Source organism: Streptopelia decaocto, assembly GCF_964273445.1.
Source record: "Streptopelia decaocto genome assembly, chromosome: 1".
NCBI classification, from domain to species: Eukaryota; Metazoa; Chordata; class Aves; order Columbiformes; family Columbidae; genus Streptopelia; species Streptopelia decaocto.
Genome location: NC_138663.1, coordinates 114,182,537 through 114,207,486, shown reverse-complemented (window position 1 = coordinate 114,207,486; position 24,950 = coordinate 114,182,537). Strand labels below are relative to the sequence as shown.

At 40.9% G+C, this 24,950-nt stretch overlaps 1 protein-coding gene across 1 annotated transcript in view; it reads left to right on the top strand.

Annotated features, from left to right (window-relative positions):
* The first annotated feature begins 9,893 nt into the window (after nt 1–9,893).
* MED14 (mediator complex subunit 14) overlaps nt 9,894–24,950 on the top strand; it is a 38,129-nt gene continuing 23,072 nt past the window's right edge. Inside the window, exons 1-9 of the mRNA XM_082075999.1 lie at nt 9,894–10,292; nt 12,166–12,192; nt 18,146–18,251; nt 18,916–19,089; nt 19,854–19,983; nt 21,686–21,814; nt 22,179–22,286; nt 23,153–23,285; nt 23,824–23,974. Coding sequence (XP_081932125.1) covers nt 10,111–10,292; nt 12,166–12,192; nt 18,146–18,251; nt 18,916–19,089; nt 19,854–19,983; nt 21,686–21,814; nt 22,179–22,286; nt 23,153–23,285; nt 23,824–23,974 — 1,140 coding nt within the window. The 5' untranslated portion in view covers nt 9,894–10,110. The remainder of the gene's footprint in view (nt 10,293–12,165; nt 12,193–18,145; nt 18,252–18,915; nt 19,090–19,853; nt 19,984–21,685; nt 21,815–22,178; nt 22,287–23,152; nt 23,286–23,823; nt 23,975–24,950) is intronic.

Genomic DNA, 24,950 nt, shown 5'->3' with positions numbered 1-24,950 from the left:
TGCATTGAGAAGTGGGTCTGACCAGCTGTTCTGCAGCAGATAGTCTGCACTAGTGGACCATGTGGTCTCTTTTCTTTCACCTTTTAGAAAGAGATTAAGCTAAAGTGCAAAAATGCACTCTTCATACAGAGAGAAAGGATCTGTGGAGGAAAAGGTGCAGAATAATTATGTTTTAAGTACATATGTTGGCTGATTTCCCAGTAGCTTTCTCATGTACACAAACCCATTCCTAGAAATGTTTTCTTTTAATCTGCATTCTAGCAAGCTAAAGGAATAGGAATTGGGTTTGGTTTGCATTCCTTGTTTTCCTCCAGAAAATGTTCAGTGGGGCATTACTGTCCCTTGTTCTAAATTCTTACCTCTGTACTGGTATTTTAGGTACTGTACCTCTGACTAGTGCTCTATGAGACACTGAAGAGAGAAGGAGTTTTTTGTGTGTATGCCTCTGTAACTAAGCACATAAAGAGACCTCTTTAAGTTTCTTTCTGCTCCAGGGCAGCCTTAACACAAACTACCTGATAAGTCCAGTTCATGTACTTGTGCACAGAACAGGGTAGCAAAGGCCTGTTCCAGAGAGTCCTGATTAGATAATACATAATAGAAACTATAGTTTAGAGGACTTGTTTTCATTTGCAGCTCATTAGAGGCAGCCCAAAGCTAACTTAAGCCTCCTGACTGGGAGATACTGGATCAAGATAAAACCAGGCACAGACAAAACAGGATTGTTTACACTTGATACAGCTGTACCCTGAGTTCCCATGTGATCAAAAAATAATAAGCCACCAAAGGCAGAGGCACTGTCTTCAAAGGTCTCAAACTCCATCCATTCAAATTGCTGTGATCCAGTACTTGCAGGGGCACTTGCACCACATAACTGGTCAAAGGAGGTTGCTCAATGGCAAAGGTGACTTCACCGTCCTACAGTTCCAGATGGTAAAAGGTTCAACTAGACCAAACTCTCATGATATTGCTGAGGATCAGCCAAGGCAGCAGTGAGGGCAGGCCTTCACCAGGTTAACCTAAATTGTGACCAAGGGCACTCTTTATCCAAAAGGCCACATGAAGGGGAGGAAAAGGAAGAGTGTTCATGTTTAACTAATTAAATTTCAAAACTATTTTAGTTAAATCAGTATAACTTCTGTGTGTGAGCAAGGCTTATTGTCAGAAAGCGAATTCTAAATTAAAATGAGAAATAGAGCAGTGTCATCCATTACAAAAGAGATACGGGCTGAAAGTACTGCTGAATTGCATGACGGCTTCTAAAAATACCAGAATGCAAGGATTAAGTACAAGAGAGTTAATAAGGTGTTATCCTGCATTTTGAAGGCTGCTTAAAATTAGCTGTGAATGTGATTTTACTTGCCCTAAATTCATTGCAGAGAGACACCATTTATTTTTTTGCATCTCTTTCAGTCTTGCTTTGAGCTGTCACACTCTGAAAAGTCTGGCTCTGTAGGCACTAGAGGGAGAGAGATAGCTTTGCTGTTGCTCTTCTCGCCAATCATGCTCTCAAGCCTGAAGGAACCAATTTTAATAAGTGACGTACAGAAGGGAAGCTCAGTTATTTCTCCATGTGATTTATTCTGTGTGCACTACAGCGCCATTGCACAGTGCTGTATTTTCTTTTGAGAAGGCATTTTCACAAGTGCTCATTTTCAGAATCAGATCATTTCCTAAAAAACAAATGAAAGACAGAAGGAGCTACAGCTTTCCCAGCTGAACCTCAACTTAAAATGATGCTAGGATTTAACGAATCACAAAATAGTTGGGGTTGGAAGGGACCTCTGTAGATCATCTAGTCCAAAGCAGGTTCACCCAGAGCAGATCACACAGGAATGTGTCCAGGCAGGTTTTGGATGTCTCCAGAGGAGACTCCACAACCTCTCTGGGCAGCCTGTTCCAGTGCTCTGGCACCCTCTAAGTAAAGAAGTCTTTCCTCAAATTCAGATGGAACCTCCTATGCTTCAGTCTGTGCCTGTTGCCCCTCATCCTCTTATTGGGCACCACTGAAAGGAGTCTGGTCCCATCCTCTTGACACCCATCCTTGAGATATTTGTAAACATTGATAAGATCCCCTCTCACCCTTGTCTTCTCCAGGCTGAAGAGACACAGCTTTCTCAGTCTTATAAGAAAGATGCTCCAGGCCTCTAATAATCTTTGTAGCCCACTGCTGGACTCCCTCCAGTCATTCCTTGTCTTTCTTAAACTGGGGAGCCCAGAACTGGACACAGGACTCCAGATGCAGCCTCACCAAGGCAGAGTAGAGGAGGAGGATAACCTCCCTCAACCTGCTAGTCACACTCTTCTTAATGCATCCCAGGATAACGTTGGCCTTCTTGGCCACAAGGGCACATTGTTGACTCATGGTCAACCTGTTGTCCACCAGAACTCCCAAGTCCGTCTCTGCAGTTCTGCTTTCCAGCAGGTCTGCCCCTATAATCTGTACTGGTGCCTGGGGTTATTCCTCCCCAGGTGCAGGACCCTTCACTTGCCCTTATTGAACTTCATCAGGTTCTTCTCTGCCCAGTCCTCCAGCCTGTCCAGGTCTCACTGAATGGCAGCACAGCCTTCTGCTGTGTTGGCCCTTCCTCTCAGTTTGATATCATCAGCAAACCTGCTGAGTCTTTTCATCCAGGTCATTGATGAACAGGTTGAACAGGATTGGACCTAACACTGATCCCTGGAGAACCCCACTAACTACAGACCCCAAACCAGACCCTGCACCATTGATCACAACCCTCTGAGCTCTGTCATCCCACCAGTTCATGATCCATCTCACAGTGCATTCGTCCAGCCCGCACTTCCTGAGCTTGCCTATGAGGATGTTGTGAGAGACGGTGTCGAAAGCCTTGCTGAAATCAAGGTGGACAATGTCCAGTGCTCTCCCCTCATCTACCCAGCCAGTCATGCCATCATAGAAGGCAATCAGGTTGGTCAAACATGATTTCCGCTTGGTGAACACATGCTGACTACTCCTAATAACCTTCTTTACCTCCACATGCTTGGAAATGACATCCAGAATGAGCTGCTCCATCACCTTTCCGGGGATGGAGGTCAGGCTGACTGGCGAGTAGTTTCCTGGGTCGTCCTTCTTGCCTTTTTTGAAGACTGGAGTGATGCTGGCTTTCCTCCAGTCCTCAGGCACCTCTCCTGTTCTCCAAGACCTTTCAAAGATCATCATCTTTGAGAGTGGCTTTGCGATAATATCTGCCAACTCCCTCAGCTCCCATTGGGGCCCATGGATTTGTGAATGTCCAGTTTGTCTAAACGATCTCTAACCTGATCTTCCTCAAACAAGGGAAAGACTTCCATTTGCCAGACTTTCTCTCCCATCTCTAGGGTCTGGAATACCTGAGGGTCAGTCTTAGGAGTAAGACAGAAGTGAAGGAGGCATTCAGTAACTCTGCCTTCTCTGCATCATCTGTCACCACGGAACTCTCCTCATTCAGCAGCGGACCTGCATTTTCCCTGACCTTCCTTTTGCTGCTGATGTACTTGAAGAGGCCCTTCTTGTTGTCCTTTACTGAGTTTCTACTGTGTCTTCTGCATTCTAGAGCTGTGCAGAAATGTAACAATTTTTCAAATTTTGCAGATCTGGACAGCACTGCAACAAGCCACATGCTGTCAATTACCTTTGCAATCAGTCGGGCTGGGAACCTTCTTCCAAGCTGAAATGTAAGTTACACGATCTGTAGGCTATATGCAGATCTCATGATGTGCTCTGTGCCCCACAAAAATCTCTGAACAACTGCTCAGCCGGGTGCTGCCTGACCCCACATGCAGCGCTGCATATATATCCCTCCGGCAGAACATGCAGTATTCAGTTAGGTATAAGAAGCTTGTTTCCAGGAGAACTAGGATACTCACACAAAAGTGATTCCACCCTCAACCCACATTGTCTGATATTTCAAAACTGGCACTGGCCAGAATTTCTGCCTGTGTGCATGACCCTATGGCACTTGAGAGCAATCTGCTCCTCTTGTCCATATGCAAAAAATCATGTAATCCACCAGAGGATTGCTGCAGATATAACCTTCTGCCTTTTCACCGTACTTTTCTTCCAATTTTAAAGGACAGTGAGGAGTAGCCAAAGTTCACTAACAATCAACCAAGTCTGCAGTCACACAACTAAACATGTAGTCAGCTCTTCAGTACCCAGAGCCAAACCTGTTCTAGCATCCCCTTCTACCAAAGCTGACCTCTCTCAGCTTCACAACACAGGTGAAGTTCAGGTAAGCTTCTCCAAGCTGCTACAAAAAGTGCTGGTTTAACCTTTCTGGAAAGAAAAAACAAACAAAAAACCCACACCAAACAAACAAACAAAAAACCCCACAAAAACCACCACCACCACACTCATTCCAGAAGCTGTGCAAGAAAGAAACTTCTCAGAGACTATCTTAGCCCAGAAACTCGGACAACTCCCCAACTCCCTTCACATCCAAAGTCTGCGTGGAGAATGGCAGCTCAGGCATAATTCTGTGTGTCCTCACTTCTGAGAGCAAGGGTCAGCGTCTGAACATTATCTGACCACAGTTGCAGATCTACAAAGCGTTTGCAATTAAGCATGTTCTGGTGCCCATCCTTGTCTTTAGAAGAGCATGAGAGTTTGCACTGTCTGAATGTATTAGCCAGCAGCAGCTAAGTACAATTGAGCTGTCTACTTCTAAGTTTAGGACAGAATACTTCACAGCTGCAGTCCTTCTCCCACTGGGTATGACTAATCAGATCTACTTCCCTGATATTCTCTCCATCTCTTTAGGTGTTTGCACAGATAAATCCTTTTGGTCAGAAGTACTTTCATGTTGAAATAAGTGCTCACTTTGTATTTTTCCAGCATATGTATATTTTTTTCAAGTTTCTGTAACACTCAGGGACTGGTAGACAGGAAAAATCACAGGTTATGGATGGTATTGTCAAGTTGTTCAAGTCAATGATTGAACAGTGCAATTCATCACTTCACTGCCATGCAGTACATCAGGGGTTCTTTCCCCTTTGTTAGCTTTTCAAAGATGTGGGGTCCAGAAAGGATGTTACTGTTTTGCTCCTATTTCAGAATTACTTGTGAACAAAGCATTTTTTTTACCCACAGAAGAAAATGCAGCTTGTATGGCTGAAATAGTAGATTGAGTTGTAATTAACTTAATTACAATAATAATGAAAATAAACTCTTTTAAGGATAGGAAGGCCTTTAGCTAGTTTTGGTTCCAGTCAGACAGAGACAAACCAATTTAAAATTTACAGTGGATATCAACATTGTTAGTAAAGATGACCAAAAAGAAGCTCGGACTAATACAGCTATGTTCAGCATCTAAAAAAATAATCCATTTTGCATTATCATAAGAAAAGGGACTTTTGTAAATTCAAATAAAATCAAAGATTCTATTTTATGACTTAGAGAATGTTTCTTTTCTTAAGTTGTTCATTACATATAATTAAAACTGTAGTGTACTTTACTACACACTGCACAAGAGATTCTCTGTGTCACAGTGGCATGCTGTCTCACAAGCCATGACTGACTGACAGAGAACTCTGTTTTCTACCATTCAGAAAATAGTTGCCAAAGTTAATCTTAAGAACAAAGTAGATCAAAAACGAACAGCAACTTATAATTTTAAAACTTAAAGCTTGTTTTTTTTTTAACTGGTTCTCTTTGTATCCCTTTCAATAAACAGAGAAAAGCACAGCACTTGTGCAGTAACCAGCGAAGAACCTCCTTCCTCTAACATACACACATATGCTTTTGCAAAGAATGCTCTGCTATAAGTACAATAGCCCTGTATAATTCCCAAACCAGCAATTGTGTTATGAAGTACTGACTTGTCAACAAATAATGTAATCAGTAATAAAGATACAGGCCATAAAATCATTTGTGATTAAAAGGTCATCAGTATTTTTCAACTGGACTTTTATCATAACATCACAGAAAAAGTCTTATGTTTATGCAAGTGTTACAAAGGAAAAAGTCTAAATATTTTTTGGCTATTGGTGTGTGTTTGATATATAGTGATGCATGATATCTCATTAGAATTAAAATGCATACCTTAATTTTTATTGAATACAAAGTTGAAGCTTTGTAAGTTCATAATATGCAGCATCGCAGCAATTAATATGCGTGGGAACTCTCCCACACCATATCTGATTCTCTGACATCTTCTGAAAAGGATGAAAGATATCAAACTCTTATTACTCATAATATGTATAGACATTTGGATATAACATTGCTAAATGTCACAACACTTTATAAATTAAGTGATTAACAAGAAATCTTTGCACTATATTTGTGTGTTATTATTTTTTATTATTAAAAGAATGCTTCAATGTCAAGCCCAGGAGGTGCCTGTGTGATTATACAGTTCTCTGATTAAAAAAATGACAGAGAAATGGAATGACCAAGCTCTAAAAGACACACACAGGACAGCCATGAGGTTGTCTCATAAAGCGTGATAACGTCTACTTCCCTCCCACTGAACATTTGTCCCATATCTCCAAAGAACAGTAAATGTTTAACCTCTCTGGAAATAGAAAGTCATCTGTTGTCCTTCCCATTAGCTCCACAGCTAAATATCAACAGGTTTTGATCAACCAACAAATCCCTATCTGAAGGTAGGCTTCTAAGCTCCCCATTATAAAATAACAAGAAGCCAATTTAAAATATTTGGCTGCACGCTTGGATAAATATTCACATACAGAGGGGTGCGATCACTACTGTACCTATTTCACAAGTGGGGAAACTGAAGCGTGGAGAAGAAATGGCTTGCCTGGAGTCACAAAGTATATTAGTAAGAATGTTGGAAGGAGAAGCTGATGTTCTGATTCCTGAGGGCCACCCGCACCACTCTAGCACTAAACCATGTCCCTAAGAACCTCGTCTAAATGTCTTTTAAACACCTCCAGGGATGGTGACTCTACCACTTCCCTGGGCAGCCTGTTCCAATGCCTGACAGCCCTTTCCAACTATCCAATCTGAACCTTCCGTGGTACAACTTGAGGTCATTTCCTCTTCTGTCACTTGCTACTCAGGAGAAGAGACCAACACCCTCCCTGCTACAACCTCCTTTCAGGTAGTAAAGAAGAATAAGGTCTCCCCTCAGTCTCTTTTTCTCCAGGCAAAACAGCCCCAGCTCCCTCAACCGCTCCTCATCAGACTTGTGCTCCAGGCCCCTCTGAAACCCCCCTTCTGAAACCTATTTACAATTCCTGCAAGCTGGGGTTTTGAATTCAGACACATTGCTCATCCTTCTTAGAAGCACTTCTATCAAAGAGCAGTAGCACTGTCAACCTCAGAAAAGCTGGAGGAACAAACATACATTTTTTTACATTAGTATTGTGTAGGCCAGTCACCTGATTTTTGATCTCCTAATTCTTATCTCCATTTTATTGTTAGAACAACTAATCTTGCCAAGTCTCCCAACAGCTTGATTGCTGTATGCATACAAGCATAAGCTTCTGAAATTTCTCTGTGGCTGCTCCTCCTTTCTTTGAAAATAATATCAACAGCTTCTTTGCTACACAACCATGTGAGAGGAGAGCTCAGCATGATCCCTGCTACAGCTCTGATGAACCTCTGCTCCCCAAGAGAAGTGGAAAAAGGCGGTCAAGCTGAGGACATTCCCCCTCCCCAGCCAAGGCTGAAAAATTCACCAAGACCAGAGCATCTCCAAGCAACAACAGCTCTAACAGGGGTAGAGGCAAATTGCATTACAACAATTTCCCACCTGCCTTTCCTTCAACAAATTCTGAGACTGTGCTGGTGAAATCAGTTAGAATTTTATTATGGACTGAATTGGAAGATATGGGAAGAAGGGAAAACAACAATAAAAAACCTCTGTATGTCTAAATTATAATTCTTATAGATAGCCTAATCGAATTCCAGTGCATGTAAGTCGGCAATTTCTTCAACCATGCAACTAGCTGGCCATTAAATGGGTACACTGCATTTATTAATGCATATAAAGGAAAAAAAAAAATGTCATACATTTGGAAAAACACATCTTTGCAATAGGGAGGGAAGAACTAAAAACACACTAAATGAATAACTTGTTTGTAGCAAAATATGCTCCAGAGAGAGTCATTCCATCCTTTATAGATTGATTTTTTTTTTAAACAGCACAAAGTAGACATTTCTTTCATATTTAGTGAAAAAAACTTCCATTAATCTAAAAACAAACCAACCAACCAAAAAAAAAAAAAAGACAAATGCGAAACTTAGGTCTAAACACATTTTAGTGACTTTAGGAGTAAAAAATCCTCAAACCACTACCAGCACCCACCCCTGCCCTAAGGCTCACAGGTTCATCTCAGGGCCATGGAAGCAGCCTGCAAACCTGCGGGCTGGCACAGCTGACATCTGTCACTATCACGCCTCTTCCCATGCAGAGAGGTGAGGACCAGCGCTCTGATACAGCCAGTGCCTCTTCCCTCTTCAGAGCCGAGGCACAGGCTGGCAGCCCGTACAGCGAGGCAGAAGCTGACGTGCCAGCATGGAGCCAACAGTCCACCTTGCTCAATACACCCTTTTACGTTCCACAGAGGTTACGGGAGAGTTTGCCTGCCAGCCAAGCTGCTCCTCATCAGCAGGAAACTGACTCCTAACCTGGAGCGAGAAACATGCTCCCGGAAGGAATGTAACTGACTACTCTGTTGGTGGTGTAGATTCCCTGGTGTTGTTTTGTTTTTAATAATTAACCTGTTAATAACGCATTACTCACGTTGAAAAAAATGTTTCCTTTTCTTGCTTACTTTCCACTTGGAAAGAGAGAAGAAGAGGCTTTTACAAGACTACATGTAATATTATACAATACAAGCAGGACCTTGCTTTTACTAAACTTTGAGGAGTTTTGATATTTATTGCCTACAACGTACCTATTTTGCGAATTTCCTTGTGAACATAAGGCAAGAAATTATGATTTAACACTTGAGTGAATCACGATACAAAGCACTCAGGATGCATTCTGTTCTTCCCTCACGCAGTCCAGTTCGGTAACCAGTACACACAGAAAACCAAAAAAAACCTCAAACACGTTCAACTGTTTACAGATCTTCTCTCTCTCCCTTCAGAAGCGCTGGTTAATCTGGAAGATGGAAACAGACAAACGTTCCCATACTTTGACCACCAGACCCCGTGAACCACCCTGCTGCTCGCTGCTCCTTTCCCGAGCTTTCACAGCGACTCCAAAGGAGCACGTATAGGTAGCTACCTCTAGTCTCGACTACCCAGCATCGCTCTGCACCCTTTCCAAGTGCTTCGCATTTCCCAAGTCATTAGAAAGGGATTAGCCAGCCCAGCGCCTAACACAGACCGTTGTTTCCTTCATGGCCCGAAGAGCCGCATCAAAGGCTCTTTGAGACACCGAATCTGGAATCTGGTTCTCCCGCACCCCCTATTTCATTATCGCGGGCAGACACACAATGGCGGAGTCACCCCCTGCTTCCCCTCCATTATCTATTACAGGTTTCAACCGCGGCTCTGCCGCGAAGCACTCCAGAGCAGGCAGCCGGGGGCTCCCAGCCCTTCATCCGAGGGCTCCGCCATTTCCCCCCCGCCCCCACAGTGTCGCAACACGAAGCGGCCGGGCTCAGCCCCTCCAGCCTCGCCACCCGTGCACGGCAGTACCGGCGCGGTGGTGCTGAATAAGGAGACAGCCCCGCCCCCTGGCGCCGCGCGCGGCCCCTCAGGCGGCGGCCACGCCCCGCCCCAACGGCCCCGCCCCAACGGCTACGCGTCTGGCGCGCGCCCCGCACCGCCGCCACCTACAGGTCCCGCCCGCTTCAAGCATGGTCCCGAATCCCGCCCGCCCCTCCCGCCAGCTCCTCCTCCCCACCCCGAGCGAGGTTTTCCCGGAAAGGTTCTCTTTCCGGTCCGCCACAGCTGTTCGCTTCCGGTTCCGTGCCCCCAACATGGCGGCGGTCCCTGCGCCAAGCGGGCTCTGAGCGCTGCGGAGTTCGCTCGGTGCCGCCGCCCCAGCGCCGGGGCCCGCGCCCAGCCCCGCCGCTGGCCTCTCCGCTCCCTCCGCAGGAGGCGAGCCGGGCCGGGTGCTGGTGGCGCCGGGAGCACCGGCCGCCCCGGGCTGCCGAGCAGTTCCTGCCCGGGCTTGAGGCGCCGCTGCCGCCATGGCGCCGGTGCAGCTGGAGAGCAACCAGCTGGTGCCGGCCGGCGGGGGCCCGGCGTCAGCCCCGGCCCCGCCGGCCCCCGGCGCCGTGACAGCCGCTGCCAGCCCCGGCTACCGCCTCAGCACCCTCATCGACTTCCTGCTGCACCGGACCTACGCCGAGCTCACCGTGCTGGCCGACCTGTGAGTGCCCCGCGTTCCCCCGGCCCGCGCCTCTCCCTGTCCTGCAGCCAGAGGTGGCGGTGCCGCCTCCCCTTATCCCGGCAGGATGAAGCGGCCTCGCCAGGGATCAGTGCTGGTCTCCGGCCAGCGCTGCGGTGGGGAGGAAGGGGTTGCTTTTTTCCCTTCTCCCACCCTGTGGAAATAAATGCCCTGTTCATGCAAGTTTATCTCTGCTGGTGCCTAGCGAAAGATCCTGAGGGATCTGCCATAAAGAAATAAAAGGATTGTGAGGAGCACAGAGCAGCCGAGTGCAGTCACTCTGGTTTAGTGCTTAAGTTTGCCACCAAGTTACTGTCAAAAAAAAAAAATTGTAGTACTTGCACTGATATCAAAATACATGAAACTGAGATGTGAGAAACACAGGTATTTTCAGATGCTCCTTGAGTTACCTGTGTACTTTGTAAAATACCGTTTGATTTTTTGGGGGAAATAAATTATTTACACTTACATTATGATCTGCTCTGCTAACGTTGTTGTGTTTGAAGTGGCAAAACAAAGGAATGTTTTTGGGCCAAGAAATACCTTCCTGAAAGCATGTGGACTCCGAATAAACCTGTTTTCCTTTCACTTTGTTTAACCTTAGAGGTTCTTGCGAGGAACCTGTATGTTTTAAGAAGTGACATACGGCACAAATGGAAAAAAAAATAGGGATAGCCCTTGTAAAATACCGTATCTGCTGAGTATGCAAACAGAGTTTTGCTTTACTTGGGGTTAAGAGTGTTGAAACTCTGGGAAGGACAAGGAGTTTTAGAATTTTAGTTTTCCTTGTAAGAGCTTCCAAATGCAGTCAAGAAGTTTTTGGTATGTGTAGTTTATGGTATGTGTAAACAGTAATAGATGCTGTTTGTGTTCTTGTAGGAGCATGTGCCTGTGATGTCCTTTATTCTTGTTTTCACGTGTAGAACAGTTCCTTTTGACTTAAGTACATAATTAAGGTACAAAAGAAAATTGGTGCTGTGAACAACACATGGGGAATACTTTGGGCACTTTGATTCACCAAGTAGTTTATAAGCTATATGATGTCCCCACCAAAAGCAGAGTGAGCTAGGTTTTTCTATTTTCCCCATAAAGTATGGATTTGGCTGGTAGAAAGCCCAGCTGGAAAGTATTCTCCTCCCCTCCAACAAAATGATTTCTAATTTTTTTACCAGCATCAGGCTGGTCCCATAATACAAAAAATAACTTTTAAAATGAGATACCTGTGATACTTGTAGAACATTACAGAAGTACAGTCCCATCTCTGCGGTAGTATCTGTCACACAGGTCACTGATAAAGTTTGGAGTATGGCATTTCTCCACTTTTAGGTTGATTAAAAAGGGAAGAGAAACTCATTTCAGGCAACTCAGGAAACAGCCAATATTAACACTTGCTGCAGATGTTCTGGAACTGCTACGATGAATTAATTAACTCCAGTCATGGATGCTTAGTGAGAATCAATCACAAAGCACAGGCACTGATACTATGAGGCTCACTAAATTAACAGAAATGTTGGGATTTCAGCACCCTTCATCAAGCTTTTAAATTAATTTGACTAGCTCCATCTTACCTGGTACAGAGTAGTGTTAGGTGTCCTGTGGTGGTATTATATACCTGATTGTATTGATTTTTCCTCTTTCACTAGGCTGCTTTCTAGAGCTGTCAAAGTACTTCCTTTATCGAACATGTAATTTTGCTGTATTTAGGAAACAGTTACAATTGTAGGAATTTTGAAATGCTATTTATATGTATGTAGGAGTTCTTGTATGTAGTTGAAGGTTAGTAATAAAATTTCTGGTAGTCTGAAATGTAGTAGAACAATATATAATATGCATTTTTTTTTTCTTTTTAATGTAGATTACCAAGAAAGACTGATATGGAAAGGTGAGTTACACAAAGGCAATCTGTAATGCATGTTAAAACATAGCACTTTGTTTAGGGTGTTAAGATTAATATAGAAATGTTTAAATAAAGTATTTTTCTCCTAATTTTAGATTTTATGTAAGAAAATAAGCTTGTCTGTTGTGCTGTCACTACGTAGTTTCAAGATTTTTCTCAGCCTCAATGGCAGTATTAGTTTTTGTTGGGTTTTGTTTTTGTTGTTTGGGCTTTTTTGGGTGCATTTTTCAGTAACATACTGTTGCTGTTATAGTAGGTGAACTCTGTTAAAGGTATATTTCTTTTAATGAATCTTGAAGCAATGAAGTGACAGTAAAGTTGATGTGAAATGGTACTGGAGAATTTAAATAGATTCTAATTAGTGTGATAAAGAAACTTTTTGTCCAGAAGAATTAGTTCAACAATGAGAACAAGGTAAAAACCTATTTTCTGCTTTTTTCCATATTACCTGATCTATCTTATCATGAGCACTGTTTTCTTCTTCTGTTCTATGGGTTTTTGAAGTATGAAGATTATTAGAGAACAAATGTAAGAGACCAGGCAGGTTTGGTGTTTTTATGTTATGGTTTGGGTTTTTTTTGTTTTGTTTTGTTTTTTACTCCACTCCCACCCCACCCTCCCCCGGATGAAATAACTTTATTTACTTTTTTGTTTCTTTGAAGAAATGTTATGGAAGTTGTCAGAAAATTGTTTCCTTTATTTGTCTTGACATGCTAATTGACCTCATTTTCTTTAGAGGCATGTAACAGCTATGATATTCCTAAGAATGTTAATAAAGAATTCTGTGTACCAGGACAATCATTAATTCAGTTATCTCAAATCTTCCAAAACTGTCATAACGTGTTGTAGAATTAATCACATTCTCAAGTAATCATAATCTGGGATGATTCCTTGTGCAGCTTTTCCTTATGCATAATATTTTATGAAGAGAAATGGTCTGAAATGGTTTTGGGGTTTTTGTTGTTGTTGAGTTTTTTTGTTTAGTTGGTTTTGGTGGTGTTTGTTTGTTTTTTAAATTTTCACTCTATTTGCTGAGGTCCAGAGCTCCCTCGTACTGGTGGCGGGACTTCTCCCATCTAGCATTTCTTGGTGAAGCTGGGATCTGCTTTGTGGGGCATACAGGTCTGGAGCAGCAACTGAAGTCCTAACGGTTTACAGATAAAAGAAACTAAGACAGCCTTCAATGGTTACAAAGAATATCCTGCAATGAAATTGTCTTGAAATTAATTGTTCACATCCTTGTTAGCTTTGACTTACAATACTTCTTGTTGAAGCGACTTTCCAGCTCTTGGAAGAAATCTGTAAGAAATGTAGTTTAATTATCCATATTATTCTGTTTTTCCTAACTTCGACAGCTGTACTGGCATCAGTAGCTGGGCTTAAAGCTCTGTTTCTTGGTGAGCTGTCTCACATACTTTGGTGAAGATATGATAATATTATCCTCTAATAAAGTTCACATAAAGTCTACATTCATTTCCACAGTGCCTAGCTAAAAGATGATGTGGTAAGAAAAACTGATAGGAAATTATGGATCGTAGCATAATATGGCTTTTCTTTGTAAAGGGTCATTTGTTAGTTATCAATGATGGGAATCAATAACTTTTGCAAAAAAGAAAGAAGTGTTTGGATTAAAAAAACATTAGTACTGTGGTGTAAAATTAGTAGTGCTGAGTTTTGGGGGAAATCTAAGGGCTTGCTTGATAGTGGAGACCTTGTTGTTGTTGTTCAGTATTCTTTAGCTTTTCCTTTTTATAATATACTCTAAAGTGTAATATGTGGGAAACTTTTATCTAAATACAGTTAAGGCTGTATAAAATTTAACTGGATCTTGAATTATAAAGACTTTGCATGTAAAAGCATTTTATTTGTGACTTCAATAGCAGTGCAATAGCACACCTAATTTTTGTGCAGCACTGAGTTCCATTCTCTTCTGATTATAAAATGACTGTTATTACACTACTTTCATAGACACAGATAATATTTTTGGTTGGAATGGTACTTTGGAGATACCTACTCCAACCCTCTGCTTAAAGTAAAAGATGGTGTTCATGTTGCTCAGGGTCATATCCAGTTGAGTTTTAAATATCTTTGAGGATGGAAATCCTGCAACCTTTCTGGGCAACCTACTGCAGTATTTCACTGCCCGACTGTGTGTTTCTTTGTTTTCACTACAGTACCCCTTTAGATATTTGAAGGTGGCTGTAGGATCTCACTGTAGCCTTCTCTTCTTCAGCAGAAGCAAACACAGCTCCCTCAGTCCCTCCCTGCGTGTCATGTGTTCCTAACCCACTTTTATATGGTGTTATCTTGCCTAGGGAGTATAAAACTGGATGTAGCGCTTCAGGTGTAGTCTCACATATGCTGGCTCCAGGTGAACAGTCACGTTCCCTGACCTGGGCTGCACTGGTGCTTATACAGGCTGTCATTGTTGCAAGGACACATTGCTGATGCCTGTTCACCTGTCCACCAGGACCTCCAGGACCACTTCTGCAGAGCTGCTCCCCAGCTGCTGCGTAGTATCCAGCCTGTGCTGTTACATGAGACTGATTGGTTCCAGACTTTGCATGTGATTTTGCTGAACTTCGTGAGGTTCCTTTCAACCAGTTGCTCCAGTCAGCTGAGGTCCTTCTGCTTGTTGACATCAGTTTGACATCACCTGGAGGCTTCCATAGAGTGCATTCTTTTGCATCACGCAGGTTTTTGATGGGGGTGTTAAATTGTATTTCCCCCAGTATTGACCCTTAAGAAACAGCACTATTAACCAGCATTACAGAAATTCAGCTGGTGTCCAGTTACAACCTTTTCACAGAATCAGGAATGTTTGGGGTTGGAAGGGACCTCTGTCTAGTCCAACCCACCTGCTAAAGCAGATTCACCTTGAACAGATCATACAGGAATGTGTTCAGGGAGGTTTTGAAAGTCTCCGGAGAAGGAGACTCCACAACCTCTCTGGGCAGCCTGTTCCAGTGCTCTGGCACCCTCACTGTGAAGAAGTTTTTCCTCAAATTCAGATAGAACTTCCTGTGCTTCAGTCTGTGCCTGTTGCCCCTCATCCTATTGATGGGCACCACTAAAAAGAGTCTGGTCCCATCCTCTTGACACCCATCCTTCAGATATTTGTAAACATTGACGAGATCCCCTCTCAGCCTTGTCTTCTCCAGGCTGAACAGACCCAGCTCCCCCAGTCTTTTATTCCTGGCAATCTCAGCCAGTTTTTCACCTACCTTGTAGTTGACTTATTCATGCTATATCTCACCAGTTTGGCTACAAGGATGCTATGGGAGAGCATATCAAAAGCTGTGCAAAAGTCAGTGCAAATGTGGCTTCTGCTCTTCTCTTGATTACAGCTCTCTGTCATGTAGAAGGCAGTCACATTGATTTGGGATGGCTTGCCCTCAGCGGCTGTGCTGGCTGTTCCCAGGCTACTTTCGTGTTCATTATTTGTCTGGACATAGCTTCTGGAAAGATTTCTTCCACTCATTTTCTTCTTAACTGAGCTTAGGCCAACTGGCCTGTAGGTTCCTGGATCTTTCTTGGCCTTGAGAAGGGCATGATGTTTGCCTTTTTTCAGGCATCAAGATCTCCTCTGATCCCTATGGCCTTTTGAAAATTAGAGAGAGCAACTTCATAGTGGTCAGCTCCCTCAGCACCCTTGGATGCATCTCATCTACTCTGATGAACTTTTACATGTCAAGCTTGCCTAAGTGGTCCTTAACTTGATATTCTTCTCCTGTAGCTAATGCTTCATTCCCCCAGACTCAGCCACTAGGCTGAAGGATCTGAAACATCCAAAATCAGAACTTACCAAGAAAGAGCAAGGTAAAGAATGCACGGAGTACTGTGGTCTGTAAAAAGTTTTTAAATGTGCTTTGCTTTTATAGGCCTTGTAAATGTACTCTTTCCTTAAGTTTCATCTTCCTTGATTTTTTTTTTTTTGTGCAGCTCAGCACAAGGTCCTATATCTATAATGAAGGACAAAGGAACACAGCAAAATTGAAAGACTTGGATTTGTAGTAGAGAAGTAGATGGATGTGAATTCCCAACACAATTGTCACTCTGGGGTGATGGTGGTAGTTCTGGAAGCAGGATTCTGACAAGTAGAAGTAACAAGTCTTCTGTAAATTTATATGTGTGATATTACTGGAACAGTTACTGGAGTCCTGTGTCTAGTTTTATTAATAACTTTTGTTATTAAATTGCTATACTTTTTTCTGGGCTGTTGGTGGTAGTTGTTTTTTGGTTTTTGTTGTTTTTGTTGGTTTTGGGTGGGTTCTTTGGCATTTTGTGTGGTTTGGGGTATTTTTTTAGTTTTTTTCTATCTTTAATTTCTGGCCACAGAACAACAGTTAGAGCTTTTCTTGTTATCGTGCTGTTTTCACCACAGAAGTTTGATGGACATAGCTACTTCTAGATTTCAGCACCTTCTTTATGGACTTTGTCTGAGCGACTACTGGCTTTCTGAAGTCTCACTGTAGACATCTTTCAAATCCCATGCAGATTTCCTGAATCTTTCAAAATTCTCAACATCTTGTTTTCATAGCGTAGTTACTTATAAGAGCAGTATATACATATAGCGGCTTGTCCACCACTTGAAATTTTAATATTGTGCTGAATGTCATTCTAAAACATATGCTATAGAATGTCGAGAAGTTATTGGCTCAATGCCCAAGTTTTTGGATGAGGTTTTTAGGATGTAATGAAAGAAACTGGACCAGATGGTATTGTGCTTCTGGCCTAAATGTTCATCTGCTACAAGCATATTATGCTTTATGTTACACAAAAGAGTTAACCTCATTACACTAATGCTTCCAGCAGAAACAGGCTCTATCTATATTATGAATATGTGTTTTAAAGATTAGAATCAGAAGGAGGTGCATCTTTTCTTTGGTAGAGGCCAATATTTATTGCACTGATTACTGTTCTTTTTGTCCAAATACTTTTTTTTCCTCTAGAAAATCTTATCAGGGAAACATCTTGGGTTTGGTTGGTTGGTTGGTTTGTTTGTTTGTTTGTTTGTTTTTCAAAGTAACTACAAAACCATGACAAAGTTAGTGAATTGAACATGTAGAAAGGGAGGAAAACCTCTATAAACAGTAGATGAACTCATATTTCAGTGTGTGGTATTACACATCTACATTGTAGAGCTGCGTGTCTGGTCTAATGCATCTACAACGTAGAACTGTAATGAAGGGGGAAAAGCTGGGAGTGCCCCTATTATGTTCTCTTAGACAAAAAAAAGTCTTAATACATACAAACAGATACTGACTATTTTGACTATCTCATACAGAGCATGGTGAGAGGAAAATTTGCTATCAGTTATTTCTCCTTATCCCAATTTCTTTGCAAGGCAGGGATGGAGAAGAAGGTAAAATGGGGGGGGGGGTTTTTTGTGGTCTTCCCCACCACACCCTGTTTCCTGGCAAAATGGTAGCATGTTGTAACATACTGTGTAAAGACATCTCAAAATTACTAAGGTGATATTTTTAGCATTATTTATTTGTTTATTTGTTTATTTTTGTGAATGTTAGTGTAATGTTACTACCAGGTCCTGGAACACTTAGGTATATTGCCTTGTCTACTTTAAACTTAATCGTAAACTCTGGGGAAATCCTGTAAAAGTAAACAATAATTTGGTTGAGTTCACTATGGAATTGTTTCTCTTAAAATCAGTGATTAATTTGTGTAAGTATGGGGGGGGTTGTTTCCCCAGACAGTCTTGGTTGGTTAGAATCCGTATATGTTGTTAGCATTTAGGTATTCAAAACAGGGAGCTTTTTTTTTTTCTAAATGTTCTAATCAAACAAACCATATGTTAGTGATGCCTCCGTTAACACAATTAGGAGTTATCATTACAGCTTTTTTTATTGACACGGAGTTGAATTGCAGCTTTATTATATGTCTGAGCACTAGCCTAATGTACTTTTTTTTTTTTCCCCAGAAAAATAGAAATAGTGCAGTTTGCAAGTCGCACTCGTCAACTGTTTGTGCGTTTGTTAGCCTTAGTCAAATGGGCTAATAATGCTGGAAAGGTGGAAAAATGTGCGGTAAGTTAACAACAGACTTTGATATGAAGTAATCTCTAAGTGATATGAGATTTTGGTATACTCAAGCTTCTCCTTACTTTAGAAGTTTACATAAAATACTACTTCATATGCAGATGAATATTAGATTATAAACAGTTTCTTCCTATTTAGGAATTGTATAATCTTGTCTTTTAACAGTTCTTATTCCCAAAAACTCATCAGTGGCAAAAAATGAAAGGATGGTCTGCACATAGTTTCAGGAGTGCTTGGGGGGTTAGGTGATAGGACAGGGAAGATAGTGATCTCAGTGTGTTAGCTCTTATTATCACTTTCATCCTGCTCTTGGTTAAAGAAGAATGAAGTCCAGAATGTTGCAAAAAAATGGCCCCAAGTGATCACAAACAAGTATGGTTGCATTCCAGTGGCGGTCATCAGATAAAGAGCTGTGAAGCTTTACAGATCCTTCACAGCATCAGAAATGGCATGTAGTTTTAAAGTGTCCTTGCATACAAACATAAGAAATGGCCAGAATGTTCATTCTTTGTTTTATAGATGTGGTTACTTGAATTGGAAATGATAGATGAAGTCATCTAAGTCATGTGCACTAGATGAACTGAATATAAAGGGGCATTGATTTATGCATTTTTGGACCTTTTTTTTTTTTTTTTCTCCTTGTCCTCTACAGATGATATCAAGTTTTTTAGATCAGCAAGCTATTCTGTTTGTGGACACTGCTGATCGTCTGGCATCGCTAGCTAGAGATGCTTTGGTTCACGCTCGTCTGCCTAGTTTTGCTATCCCATATGCTATTGATGTTCTGACAACTGGATCATACCCACGTCTGCCAACCTGCATTAGGGTAAATAATGCTACTGTGTGTCTGGGTGGGGGGAATCCCCTGTACAGTATCAAAAACATATGAAATTAATTGTCTATGTGCAAATGCAACTGTAGTTTAACACAGGCCTAGTGCCAAGTCTCTGTAGTGTGAGTTTCTCATGCAGGGCACTTCCTATTTAAACGTTATGCTCTCCCAGTAAAGCATTCTCTCCATTTAAACCTAGCTCTGCTCTACGATGTGTATAGTAACAACTCTTCTTCATTGGTACTTTAAGTATTTGCATGTGGCAAGCCACCATCCTAGAAAAGTGAAGTGTGAAAAGGAGATACTGACTTCTGTTGTGCTAAGAGGTTTTGCCTGTATTTGAAAATATACTGAAATACTTACAGCTCTCTTTAATGCTGCTGCCTTTTCTTGCTGATAAAATGCAGAATAACAGGATTTTGTGAAATGATAGAAACAGTAATATTTGTGACTGAGAGATATAGCTACAAATAAGGATTAGCTTTCAAGTCTTAGTATTTTAAAACAAGTTTAGCCTGATAGAAGGCCTTGAATTTACTTACTTGATCCAAACTGAGTAATTTTATTCAGTGGTCAGTTTCAGGTAAAATGTAATCAACTAGAAAACAAATCTGAATATAAGTTATAAAACTTCACTTGTCTTTAATGGCCTGTAGTATTTATTTTAGACTTCTAGTCTGGTTAGTTTTTACCATTGCTACTGTCAATGTATTATACATGTTTGTGATATATAGACTTGTTCATCTTTATTTTAACAGGATAAAATAATCCCTCCTGACCCAATAACAAAGAGTGAGAAGCAAACCACACTTCACCAGCTAAACCAGATTCTTCGACATCGACTAGTGACTACAGATCTCCCTCCACAGCTGGCAAATCTTACAGTTGGTAAGAACTGGAATTACTTTTTTAAGAATACATTATTGCAGGCTGATTGAAAATTGTTGGTTTAGTGCTAAAGCAAAACTAAAAGATACCTAAAGTGAGATGATTAGGCATACTTAATCTCTTAAGACTGGGATCCTGTCTCTGTATGACATCAAAATATGTCTTTTAAAAAGTGAGGACACTGATAATATTGCTGAAATATTATTTACTTTCAAGAAGAAATCCTGTGCAGCTAATGGCAAAAGGTCGTAGACATTGTCTTGCTCTTTTAGCAAATGTGTTGTGAAAGAATCTTAAGCCTAACAATGTAAGTGCATCTTAAGTTAATTTAGAAATGCAATTTAATTAAACTCTTAGGTGTTTCTGTAGAAACTCTTTGAACTTTGGCTTAAATCACTCTAATGTTGCTTTTAAAATTTGTTTTGATATTCATCTTCATGCACAGAATCTGTTCATATTTATGCATGCCTTTTGTTCTGTGGCTCGCTACAGTGCCAGATCTCTTAATCTGTTTTCAGATCTCTGTCTTCATTTAGACCAAGTAGTGGTAGACATTCAGATGACCTTTTTTACAGGAAGTATGGCTATAAACTGGACTAGGTTATTGCAGAATTGCAGATAATAGCACTGGAATGGACATAGTCCATGCTTTTAACTAGGACAAGGTTAGCTATTTGTAAACCATGCACCACAGACCTAGATCAAAGATGTCTTTGAAAAATCTTGGTAGTAGTTTTCGCTGGTCCCTATGTTAATGCTCACAATATCAGTATTAGAGCCATTTTTGTCTTACAGAAGTGTAAGTGAATATGTGTCTGAGCTCTTCAGATTTCTCAGTTAACTAATCATTTCAATGACTATTAGTTTCTGTTTTGGCATTTGGTTTGGTTTAAGAGCATGTCTGTGATTCTTTTGAAAATGAAACTGCATGAGTTTAAATGGTTAAAACTTCTATAGGAGTATTTCATATGTCTATAATTGTAAAGGTGTATGGCATGTTTTGTTAAGTGACTGAGAAGAATGCTGATGCACAGTTTATAGTAAGGACTTAAAGTAAATTGTTTGCTCTGATGCTCATTTTCTTTATGACCTTGTTTACATAGTTTTAAGTCTTTGTTCCCAGTTCTTGAAACTGATAGTAGTGTTCACAAAAATGTGAGGATATGTATGGCCATTAGATAAAGTGTGCATAATATTTGCTTGTGTGTATATATATGAATTAGGCAAAATATTATCTTCCTCACATGCAAAAGGAGTTATTTTAATGTTAAATAAATGGTTTGCAGTGAGATACGTTTCCAGCGTGCTAGATTTCAGCTTGGACTGATCTGCATTCTGAATCTCTTTTGCTTAAGGTATTCATTGTTGATACAACAAAGAATTTGAAAAATTAAGCTGGATGGGGTTTTGGTGTAACTTGTCAGGCTGCTACTCAGCTCAATGTTATGGTAGCACAAGTGTTAACAACTTACCTTAACTAAAGTAGTGCTGTTCAGGACAGTTTGGGATGTCTGTCAATACTGCTTATTGGCACTGGTTCTGTTGCAGAAACAACTGCAAATCTTCACAGTTGCACAGGAACTTATGCAACAGAGCGGAAACTGTAGGGAAGTAATATATTGTGAGTGCCAGGAGCTACCACACTGATATTTTGAAGCACCTTTGGAGAGTGAGTGAAATAAAACTTTTTTTTCTTCCTTAGCCAATGGCCGTGTGAAGTTTCGAGTTGAGGGTGAGTTTGAGGCCACCTTGACAGTGATGGGTGATGACCCTGACATCCCCTGGCGCCTTCTCAAACTGGAAATTTTGGTTGAAGACAAGGAAACTGGTGGTAAAAAAATCCAACCTTTACACTTTCTTTTTATCATGTCCATCTCTGATGCTGTGTAAGGTTTCTTCATACAGGGTCTGTTTCATGTCACAACTTAAGATAATGAAGCTCTATATACTTGTGCTGTTTTCACCTTGCTCTATATACTTTTGATACCTTAATAATGGTAGACTGTGACAGTGTAGTAGACTGACTGAAATAAGCAGAGTAAACCAAGGATTTTGTTATTCTGTTAGAAATTCTGGTATGGAAATTGCTCAGTACAGCTGTATCTTTTTTTCCTTTGTAATTTATTAACTTATTTAATTATTTTAAATACCTGTTTTCATGATGTCTAATGTGAATTATTTGTAATTGATGAAAGATGGCCGAGCCTTGGTTCACAGCATGCAGATCAACTTCATCCATCAGTTGGTCCAGTCACGGCTGTTTGCTGATGAAAAACCACTTCAGGACATGTACAACTGTCTGCGTATCCTTCTGAAAGTTGCTTCCAAATAAGCTGTGTAATTTAGCCTTACTCTTCCTAGTAGCTGGAAGCCAAGTATGATGGATTGCCTGTTAAGATAGGGGGGGAATGTCTGGATGTGGAGTAAACATGATGACCTTGGAAACAATCTCATGGGGCAGTATGTAAAATTTGATTCTACACTTAATCAGCAAAGGTAAAGGTGGGGTACTCAAGACAGCAGGTTGTGTGGTAAGTCAGTGCAGCAGCAGCTGACTGCACGTGCTGATTTTTGGAGAGAGAACACAGTGCTGACCTGGAAGATACCAGAGCTGACAATTCTTACTACCAAGAATGACAGTGAGGTGATGATGGTGTGTTAACTGCACTGTACCTGTGTGAATAATAAAATGGGATATAGCACGTGCACGAAGTAGTGCAGTGACTTTCTGTGTGCAAAAGGCAAATTACTTGATGATGTGAAATGGTTTTCAGTGGAACAGGTTCAGCAGAAACAATCAATCATGTTATTTTAGGGTGACCATGGAAGGGTGGGGTTAGTGTTAACTATCAGGTGAATTGAATTTCTTTGTTAGTAATCTTCTTTTCTGTAAAAGGTGATCAGAGTTAAAATCTATAAAACAAAGCTATTGTGCCACACTTGTCTTAGACTCTGCCCTAGATAAGAGTTTAAATTAAAAGGGGAAAAAAATTTGAGAAATATTTGATGCTTTTTATCTGTCTTTATCTTTTATTAATACATTAGTGTGTTTTCAGACAGCGTCTCATCTGACTTTCGTGACAAATGGATTTATTTAGTGTACGGGAATGGATTTGTGTAGTGTACAGACTCTCTGGAGCTCTTATATTTTCTTAACTCCATTCGTTAGACTCCTTCTGCTTAGCACTTCAGTTGGAAGTCTTGCATTCACAAACACTAATGCTGATTCGAGAGCGCTGGGGCGACCTTGTGCAAGTGGAGCGATATCATGCAGGGAAATGTCTCTCACTCTCTGTTTGGAAGTAAGTTAATTGTAAAAGGGCTATTAAGAAACAATAAATTAAGTGGTAGGAGGGTTTCATTTACTAAGCTTGAGCCAGAATTTTCAGAATTGTACTTTCTTTTTGATGTGAGACTCCTAAATTCCTGTAACTATCTAAACATTTTGCTTGAAGTGCAAAGAGGGGTGTACATTAATGTACAGGAGAACAGTAGATACGGTCGTAAATCAGCTTGTATTTTTGTGGATATCTAACTTAAAAAGTGAATTAGAATATTCTCTGCCATTCTTTCACTGTATTTACTGTTTGACTTGCACTAGAAAAAACTTTGAAAAGCAATCTGATTCTGTGTTGAATTTGCAGCCATCTAAAACTTCTTCATGTAGTTATAGTTTACCAACAGTTCTGCATTAAAGTGTAGACTAAAACAAATGCCTTTCTTCAGTTCAGCTGACATAATCTTATTTTTATGCATAACTCAGAATCAAGGATCAGCTGCTGAAAAAGTCTATTTTCTTCTATTCCAGTTATATGGTTTAATTATTCTCTTTATTTTAAGTCAACAGGTTCTTGGCAGGAAAACAGGGACTGCATCTGTTCATAAGGTCACTATTAAGATTGATGAGACTGATGTCTCAAAACCCTTACAAATATCTCATGAGCCTCCACTGCCAGCCTGTGATTCCAAGCTGATGGAAAGAGCCATGAAGGTAAAGGTTTGCTTTGCAGTAGGCATCGAGTTTTGTAAATCAAAAACTTAAAAATGCTTTGCATTTTTGGTTTGTTTCACTTTGATTCTTTTTAAAGAGCCATTTCTAGTCCGCACTTACTCTAGGTTGTGCTGTGTTTATATTTGGACCTTATATTGTTGTTACAAACAACAGGAAGCGAAACTTCTTTACTTTGAGGGTGCCAGAGCACTGGAACAGGCTGCCCAGAGAGGTTGTGGAGTCTCCTTCTCTGGAGATATTCAAAACCTGCCTGGGCACATTCCTATGTGATCTGCTCTGGGTGAACCTCCTTTAGCAGGTGGGTTGGAATAGATGATCTTGAGAGGTCACTTCCAACCCCAACCATTCTGTGATTATGTGAAATTATTTGCCTTGACTTCATCTTAAAAATTACACCTACTTTGCAGTGCATTATATATCACATATGAGACAGAGTGCTGAGACTGGGAGGAAACAACAGCAAAGTTTCAGTTATGGTTTCTGTTTGGCTTGAAATGCTTTACAGAGAGCTAGTTCTTCCCGTTTATGTCTCGAAGCTGATGTGCAAACTTCCTCTGAAAATCAGCTTCCCCATGTTGCTTGAGTTCACCACCCAGCAGTGCTGTTCACTTTAGAAAATCTTACATTATGGTTTGGAAATCTCGTGTAAAGGAGCTAATTGGTTTGCTTGTTGCAAGTGTTAGGTGAAGCTTGATTTTACATTATCATTAACCACATTATGTTGTGTGGCCTATTTGCACGTGCCTCCACGTGCCTGTATTGATCAAATTCCCATAGGTTAAAGGTGGAATTGTTGAAATGATCTGAAATGAGCAATGCAGCCAGCTTCCTACTTGGATAAGGCTTCACTGGTGATAATGCTGACCTTGGTTAATGATATCTAAGAGACACTGCATTTTAGGTTTTATAACAAGTCTTCCGTAAGTTCCTCAGCAAGTCTGGCTGTGATATATCA